The sequence below is a fragment of the Camelina sativa genome, chromosome 4 (assembly GCF_000633955.1).
Source record: "Camelina sativa cultivar DH55 chromosome 4, Cs, whole genome shotgun sequence".
NCBI classification, from domain to species: domain Eukaryota; kingdom Viridiplantae; phylum Streptophyta; class Magnoliopsida; order Brassicales; family Brassicaceae; genus Camelina; species Camelina sativa.
Genome location: NC_025688.1, coordinates 25,549,088 through 25,557,809, shown reverse-complemented (window position 1 = coordinate 25,557,809; position 8,722 = coordinate 25,549,088). Strand labels below are relative to the sequence as shown.

At 36.1% G+C, this 8,722-nt stretch overlaps 3 protein-coding genes across 3 annotated transcripts; 2 read left to right on the top strand and 1 right to left on the bottom strand.

Annotated features, from left to right (window-relative positions):
• LOC104784289 (aspartic proteinase PCS1-like) lies at positions 1,335 to 2,659 on the top strand (the record flags this gene model as incomplete). Its single annotated transcript, XM_010509338.2, has 1 exon — positions 1,335 to 2,659. A coding segment is annotated over exon 1 (1,284 nt), but the record flags the coding sequence as incomplete, so codon positions are not given.
• On the top strand, positions 2,662 to 3,738 carry LOC104784288 (aspartic proteinase PCS1-like; the record flags this gene model as incomplete). The annotated part of the gene is made up of 1 exon (XM_010509337.1): positions 2,662 to 3,738. A coding segment is annotated over one exon (906 nt), but the record flags the coding sequence as incomplete, so codon positions are not given.
• LOC109132592 lies at positions 7,687 to 8,519 on the bottom strand. Its single transcript, XM_019244333.1, has one exon. The coding sequence runs from the start codon at positions 8,292 to 8,294 to the stop codon at positions 8,010 to 8,012; it is 285 nt and encodes a 94-aa protein (XP_019099878.1). The 5' UTR covers positions 8,295 to 8,519; the 3' UTR covers positions 7,687 to 8,009.

Here is an 8,722-nt window from a genome sequence, read left to right as displayed (position 1 = left end):
TTTGACAAACTTTTTGTCGATTTCATCACCACCTTTCGCCAACTTTGACAAACTCTGCAAAATTACAATATATAATTCAACTTTCGTTTACCTTAAATATACTAGAAGGCAAGCACGACTCGGTTTGACGTGTTACTGTGAGGTTACGACCTATCTTCAACTTTTTGGAAGTACTTTTATGTATTCAAAAATTATTTGAAGAAATATAATTATGGAATAAAGGATCTTATAAGAAAATGCACCATTTACATGTCACTATACGAATGTCTTGTTCTTGTATGTTAGGTGATTAGTAACGTGGGACGGAAATCAAAAGGATAATATAAAGAAACAAAAGCTGGAAGTTTGCAATTTGTTATTCTAAATGTGTTTCAAATTCATATGGAATGGGAAACATGACAGCACAAAACAAGACATACAACTACAACATTTCATTTCTTATGTAAAAACTACTTTTTCACCTCTATCTTTTGGCGGTCCCATCGATTTGTACGTAGCAATTTGGACGGCATATTTACTCGGTAACAAAATACTATTACAGTATTACTTACTAATCAAGAAGTCATAAAAGTAAGACAAAAGATTGCAAAATGTAAGATGGATTATGTCGGTCGTGAGTTATATATCAAGGGAGGTGCGTTTTGTCAAATCACCAAATCAGTATTATAATCATACTTACTGGAAGTGTAACAACTTTGGGAAAAATAAATTGGTCTCAAAAGATTAACAACATCATTCAAAAACATAAAGAACAATCATTCAAACTCTAATCTCCAACCATTCTTTTTTTTTTTTAACTCGTGGAGGTTGGTTATTGAATTTGATTAATAAAAACTTTACACGATATCCCGTAGAAAATTAAAAAACAAATCTTCCTAAAACAGAAAGAAAAAAAAGGAAATGTTAAGATCCCGGAGAAAGTGGGAACACAAAGAAAGTAGGAAAAACAAAGTTGATGTGAACTACAGAGACTAAACAGAAACCACAAAGACACGGCCAAAAAGACCTACTCCTCCACTCACTCTCACTTGTCTTTTGAATATTTTTCTGTCTCGAGACTTGCCTCTCTCCTAACCCTAACAAACATTCAAATGAAATCGACAACACATAAACCCTAACGATCTTCGTGAAATGGTTTTTCGTTCGTTCGTGACAAAACTATGTTTTCTGAATAGTACTTTCCTAAGTGATTTGGTCCTTGATTTGACTAGCTACTAGAATTATTGCTTAGAAGCTAACTCAAGTTTTTTTTTTTTTCACCTAAAAATTCAAAGTTATTTATAGGATAATTCGAGTAAACCGAAACAAACCGGGAAATATAGGATATTAAAAAATCAAGAAAAAAAAAGGAAGACAATATTTAAAGACGTCAAGTATGTATGTAACAAAGAGTCTAGACCTTATAATGATGGCTTCGTCATCATCTCTTTCAAATTTGTTTCTTCAGTTTTCAATTCTACTTCTCATTTTCCCTCTCATCACGTTCTGCAAAACATCTTCTTCTTCAAACCAAACACTCGTCTTCTCTCTCAAAACACAGAAGCTTCCTCAATCTCCATCGGACAAGCTTTCATTCAGACACAATGTTACTCTCACCGTCACTCTCGCCGTCGGCTCTCCACCACAGAAGATATCGATGGTTCTTGACACCGGAAGCGAGCTCTCATGGCTTCACTGCAAAAAAACTCCAAACTTGGGATCCGTGTTTGACCCGGTTTCGTCATCTACGTACTCCCCTGTACCTTGCTCCTCGCCAATATGCAAGACCCGGACCCGGGATTTACCCATACCCGCCATGTGCGATCCGAAGACCCATCTCTGCCACGTCGCAATCTCCTACGCCGATGCTACCTCAATCGAAGGCAACTTAGCTCACGACACGTTCGTAATCGGGTCTGTGACCCGACCCCGTACTTTGTTCGGTTGTATGGACTCAGGTTTAAGCTCCGATTCGGAAGAGGACGCCAAATCGACCGGTTTAATGGGTATGAACCGGGGCTCCTTATCGTTTGTTAACCAGCTCGGTTTCTCCAAATTCTCGTACTGCATCTCCGGTTCAGATTCCTCCGGTATATTGCTTCTCGGTGACGGATCCTACTCCTGGCTCGGTCCAATCCAATACACTCCTTTGGTACTCCAAACGACGCCGTTGCCGTATTTCGACCGGGTTGCTTACACGGTTCAATTAGAAGGAATCCGGGTCGGGACAAAGATACTCTCTTTGCCGAAATCCGTATTCGTACCGGACCATACCGGAGCCGGTCAGACGATGGTGGATTCTGGAACACAGTTTACGTTTTTAATGGGTCCGGTTTACACGGCTTTAAAAACCGAGTTTATCTCGCAAACCAAATCGGTACTCAAACTGGTGGACGACCCGAATTTTGTGTTCCAAGGGACCATGGACCTCTGTTTCCGGGTTGGGTCGTTGACACGGCCCAATTTCTCGGGTTTACCAGTGGTTAGCTTAATGTTCCGTGGCGCGGAAATGAGTGTGTCGGGTCAGAAACTGTTGTACCGGGTAAACGGAGCCGGATCAGCGGGAAAAGATGAGGTGTATTGCTTCACATTTGGAAACTCCGATCTTTTGGGAATAGAAGCATTTGTTATAGGTCACCATCATCAACAGAACGTGTGGATGGAGTTTGATCTTGCCAAGTCAANGTCGCAATCTCCTACGCCGATGCTACCTCAATCGAAGGCAACTTAGCTCACGACACGTTCGTAATCGGGTCTGTGACCCGACCCCGTACTTTGTTCGGTTGTATGGACTCAGGTTTAAGCTCCGATTCGGAAGAGGACGCCAAATCGACCGGTTTAATGGGTATGAACCGGGGCTCCTTATCGTTTGTTAACCAGCTCGGTTTCTCCAAATTCTCGTACTGCATCTCCGGTTCAGATTCCTCCGGTATATTGCTTCTCGGTGACGGATCCTACTCCTGGCTCGGTCCAATCCAATACACTCCTTTGGTACTCCAAACGACGCCGTTGCCGTATTTCGACCGGGTTGCTTACACGGTTCAATTAGAAGGAATCCGGGTCGGGACAAAGATACTCTCTTTGCCGAAATCCGTATTCGTACCGGACCATACCGGAGCCGGTCAGACGATGGTGGATTCTGGAACACAGTTTACGTTTTTAATGGGTCCGGTTTACACGGCTTTAAAAACCGAGTTTATCTCGCAAACCAAATCGGTACTCAAACTGGTGGACGACCCGAATTTTGTGTTCCAAGGGACCATGGACCTCTGTTTCCGGGTTGGGTCGTTGACACGGCCCAATTTCTCGGGTTTACCAGTGGTTAGCTTAATGTTCCGTGGCGCGGAAATGAGTGTATCGGGTCAGAAACTGTTGTACCGGGTAAACGGAGCCGGATCAGCGGGAAAAGATGAGGTGTATTGCTTCACATTTGGAAACTCCGATCTTTTGGGAATAGAAGCATTTGTTATAGGTCACCATCATCAACAGAACGTGTGGATGGAGTTTGATCTTGCCAAGTCAAGAGTTGGATTTGCTGGTAACGTTAGATGTGATCTAGCTAGTCAACGGCTCGGATTAAGAGAGTGATAGGACTTTGATGTTGTGGGGAATTGTTTTTAGACCATATATGTATGTATACATTTATATATTTTTCAGAGGATTACAGCTTTATACGATGTGATGTCGTTCGTCGTACGTAAGAGTTTGGGAAATTTTGTAAGAATGTGGATTATAGGAAATCTTCTTTTTGTTTTAGTCCTTTCTTTTTTTAGGAAATCTTCCTCATTTATGCAAATTTAATTTCTGGTTCTTTGAATGAGAATCAAAAGTTCGGCTCGGACCACTTCATTTCACTGTACAAATTTGTTGGGCTTTGAATGAAACGATTGATTGGGCTAAGCCCATGCTTTGTTTTGAGACGAGTTGACGTGAGCTTTTCTAGTGGGAGTTAGCAGCTCTTGGAGAACAATCGATATGTAGTGATATCGGTTTGCTTCGACCTCAAAAGTCCATTCCTTATTTCCGTGAGATTCATCATTTTCGTGCTCAACCCATCCATCTTGATGCATCATATATACATATATATATATATATATGAACTTATTAGCATGAGGGATGTGAGAATAAGTCGAAACTCTAGAGCTTCGTCAGAATCAGCCAAAATAGATCATGCATGGATGATGGAACAACTTAGTTATGCTGCCGTATTTGTATCAAACCTGAATTTATGCGAAATTTACAAGATAGAAAATTATAAAGAATAATCCATCTTAAACTAAAGAGTACAACTGACATTTAAGTTCAATAAACGTCTCTGCATATAAAAATGTTTTCTTATAATCGTGTGAAAAGGTCTCTTCTAGTTCTTTATTATGTTTTGAACTTTAGTCTATTTTTTAATTGTGTAGACAAATACAAGGGAGGTAACATAAAGAGACAAAGCATATCAAGGAGACCCAAGTCATTCCATATGCTGGTGGGTATCCATATTTGTTCATGTGATGCTATCAAAGACCCATAACATTTCCCCAAACAAATAAAAAACTTATTGATAGAAAAAAAAAAGAGAGAGTGATTTCGATTCTACGAATCTTTCATTTTCTTTGATACCTACTATTATATATATATTTGTCTCACATTAATATAGATAAACGATATGTCGACTCATCTATGTCGTCCATGCATATAAACGTCACATACTCTTTGCATGTTTGCCATTAAACCTGATTTGTAGATTGTCGTAGCAATAATGATCGTAACCGTTCCTGAACTAACAGATAACATATCATAACAATAGATGGTGAGAGCATATAGATTAAAAAAAGAAGAAAAAAGAGAGTAATAATAGAAAAAAAGAAGGAAAATTTTGTAGGTCTTTGTATCTCATTGCTTTTGTAATGTGTATGTGTCCGGTGTCCCTCTTCGTGAACGGGACTCTCAAGATTGTGTGGATTATTTCCTGCTGTTTATCTATCTATATATATACTCGCTACTATAACAATATGTATCCATGGCCAATTCATAGGACGCGGGGACCAATTTTGACAACAACAAAATATAAAACAAACTTAAAATTACGAAAAAGATAATGATCAAATACTTGATATTATCTCATATGTATATATATATATATATAGTTTGAAATTATCTCTACGATCTATCCGAATTAACCCAAAAATTAACCGTTCTCAAAATTCCGGAAACCGGACCCATTATAACTGAAATTTCCATCCCATATTTTCCTGAAACTATCCGAATAATGGATGCATGTATTTCTCATCATTTGGATAATTTTGTCTCTACTATTAATGTTATTCAAGCTTGCGTGTCACGGATGTGATTGTTGACCAAACATGGACCCTAAATTACATTTTTGTATTTATTTCAAAGAATGCCTTTGGATCGATCGAATTTTTTACCCAATTGCTAGAGTCTAGCTAGACCTTGAGGTTGGCCTTTGGCCTTTTTTAATATATATTTTTTATATTTCATATTGTAAAACTAGTTTGCTAAAATAAGTCAATGACCACAATTTAAGAACGAATACTAAAATAAGGTAATATAACCAGAAAGAAAAGGAAATATAATTTGTGTTCCATATAATTATATATGCAGCAGGTTATATATTTTGACTCTGGATTTTGAAGCATAACCCGTTCTAGATGGCATAGAGTAGCATTTGCTACTTCGTAGTTAGAACTGCTAAAGACTAAAGAGAGAACACATCTATATCTGTTTTGGTCTTTCGAAGGAGAATGCGCATTAGTAACCCCTTTTTCGATTAGTTTTAATATGAGAAGTAATGACAGTAGAATAATAAATTAGTAACCATCAATAATTGTCGATATAATAAAATGAACAAGACGGCCACAAAAGTGACAAACGAATAAAGAGAGTCAAATGGAATTGTCCGGAACTCCGGATATGTCAATAATAATCCAAATTAAGCATGCTAATGAACAATCAAACAATTCATAATCATTAAACAAAGATCCCTTGGATTTGTGGGGATGGCTTAATATACGCTTTTTCTTTGCCAATTCTTTTAATTAGTATATTTCCATCTTGATCTCGAACTAATGGAATATCCTTTATGAAAAAATGTTATTGACATGTATCACCGATATTTAGAAAAATATTGCATTGTGTTACACTTTCGAAAACTAGCACGAGAGTTTGAACCTCTTGTTAAATTTCCTCCCAAAAAATGTTCGACCATGAGGCTTAATTAGTTTGAGATTTGTATTGTAAGACTACTCTTGTGGAAAACAAAAAAATTTGGTTCGGTTCAGTTAGTAACATTTCCTAAATAATCTTATGTTTTCTACACATATACTGATATACAGTACCTCACTTGTCATATGCAAATATATACATCATTTGATTTTTTTTGTTTTTGTCGTCTACATCATTTGATTTTATTTCGGTGACAAACATATATAATATTGATTATCAATGTATCAGCATGATATAACAAATGATGCATCATTAAGTCCAATAGCCTGAATTAGTAATCTCCGTAGTAGAATTGACAGACTTGCTCACTTACACCATGTACTGATTTGGGCACCAAAATCAGATGTAGTTAATGTCTCAATTAATTTAACAGCGCCTGTACTAGATAATTTCTTCAAATACAGTCATCTTTTTGTTTGTTTGTTTGTTTGCAAAAATAAATATATATATATAACTCATATAGGTTAAAAGATGTATTAAAAATGGAGTAGACAATAGCAGTATTAAAGGAGTCAGGTGCATATGATATCTCTGCAAGGCAGAGATGCCCATTGTAAGAAACTACAAGAAACCCCAGCTGTTAGTTTTTCCATGTGAAGTGAAGTAGTATTAATTATTCAATTATGTAGTTCATAGTATTTTCACTCCGATTACTATTTCAGTTCACGAGAAAACTACCCTAAATAAACTAAGATAATGAAGGTCAGTAAAATTAATGAACAAAATAAAACTAATTACTTAATTTGAACCGAATAGTATGATATGTATAAAACACGTGTCTTGCTCTTATTATTCCTTTCATAAGAAGAAAATTTTCACCTCCAATATTAACCAATCAACATTCTCCCTTGAAATATTTGCATCTCCAAAATTACCAAGCAACATATAATATAATCCATTAATAAATAAAAAACCAATTTTATTAGCAACGAACTAGCGCTAGTCCAAAACTATAGTAGTATTTTATAAGCCTCGCATTAGTATAAGCATAAAAGCAAGTCGTACTCATATTTAACACATTCTAATATCTTTGATGTAAATTAATTTGAACAAGTCTAATGATGGCCTAGTCTCACTAAGTTAAACAAATCCTACAAGTTTAATTTTTTTTATATCAGTAGCCATAAACAAAAGAGCTTGACTGCAACTTTTTTTTTTAATATTGAATTCAATAATTGACAAAAGAAAAATATTAAAACCATAATTATTTATTACTAAAAAGGATGAGAGAACAAATAACTAAATAACTTTTGTCAGACTAAGCACACAAGATCCACACATAGCTTAATCGTAACAGTTCCAATGGAATCTTTTTCTCTCTCCCTCTCTCGTAACTCTCTCTATAGACTCTAGAGAGAAAGAGAAGAAACAATACATTCATCTTCGTCATCTTCACACAGTCATATATCATTAATGAACAAGAAGAAGAAGAGATGCAAGAAAACAAAAACAAAGTAAAAGAGAAAAAAACAAAAAACAAATCGTCACAAGATGTCCAAAGACGAATCTAATTTACTATTTTATATCATCAACTTATTATTATTATTATACAATTTTTCAGTTCTTTTTTTTTTTCTTGAAAACAACTTCACACTGAAACAGAGCTTCTCTAAAAAACCAGAAATATTCATAACAAATCTAAAACATAAAAATTGATCTAAAGAAAGTACAGAAACCAAAAAGAACATAGAACCCTTTATGTACATGTATATATATCTACTTCGGTTTCAAACCACAGAAACAACAGAGACATGATGAAGAAAGAGAGAGAGATGTGTGTTTTGTTTTTTTTTTTAAGAATCGGAGTAATTATCTCTCCAGCAAATAAGCATGATGACGCAACGACGCATGATGACGCAACGACGCATGATGTAGAAACGAGCTCTCTGTTCTTTAACCAATCTCGCACACTTCCTCGTAAAAGCACATCTCCCCTGTTTCTTGCCGTTGAAGGAAGCTGATGAAGTCGTCGATGAAGAGCGCGTGATCCTTGACGCGCCGCCGTCTTTCTTCGACAGTTTCCATTTCTCGTCTAGATGGACGCTTCCCGATCGAGCCAGGCTTGACGAAGACGCCATTGATGTTTCAAAGAAAGATCTCAGATTTTCAGATATTTGCTGATGTGTGATCGATCTCACCGAGAAGAAAAGATAATTGTTTTTATCTTATCTTTCTGGGGGGTTTGTTGGAAACTGATGGAATTGTGAGATAAAAGAAACAAACTTGGGAATTTGGAGATTTTCTCGGACTTTGGAGATTTTTTTTTTATGAGTCAGCAACGAAACAAGAAGAGAGTTAGGGTTCTCTATTTATAATGGGTTTTTTAGAAAATACATATCGATCTAGGAAAAGGAAGATTTTTTTAAAAAAATAGGAGATGGCGTCAAAAAAGAATTTTTAAAAAATAAAAGATATCAAAGATTTTTAAATTTGGTTATATATATTTTTTATATATTTGTATTCTTTTGTCGGTTTTAGTGAAAAATAAAAAATTGGAAGAGGATGC

Excerpts from the sequence above, each read along its gene's own strand:
- LOC109132592 (XM_019244333.1), bottom strand. The coding sequence starts at position 8,294 with ATGGCGTCTTCGTCAAGCCTGGCTCGATCGGGAAGCGTCCATCTAGAC.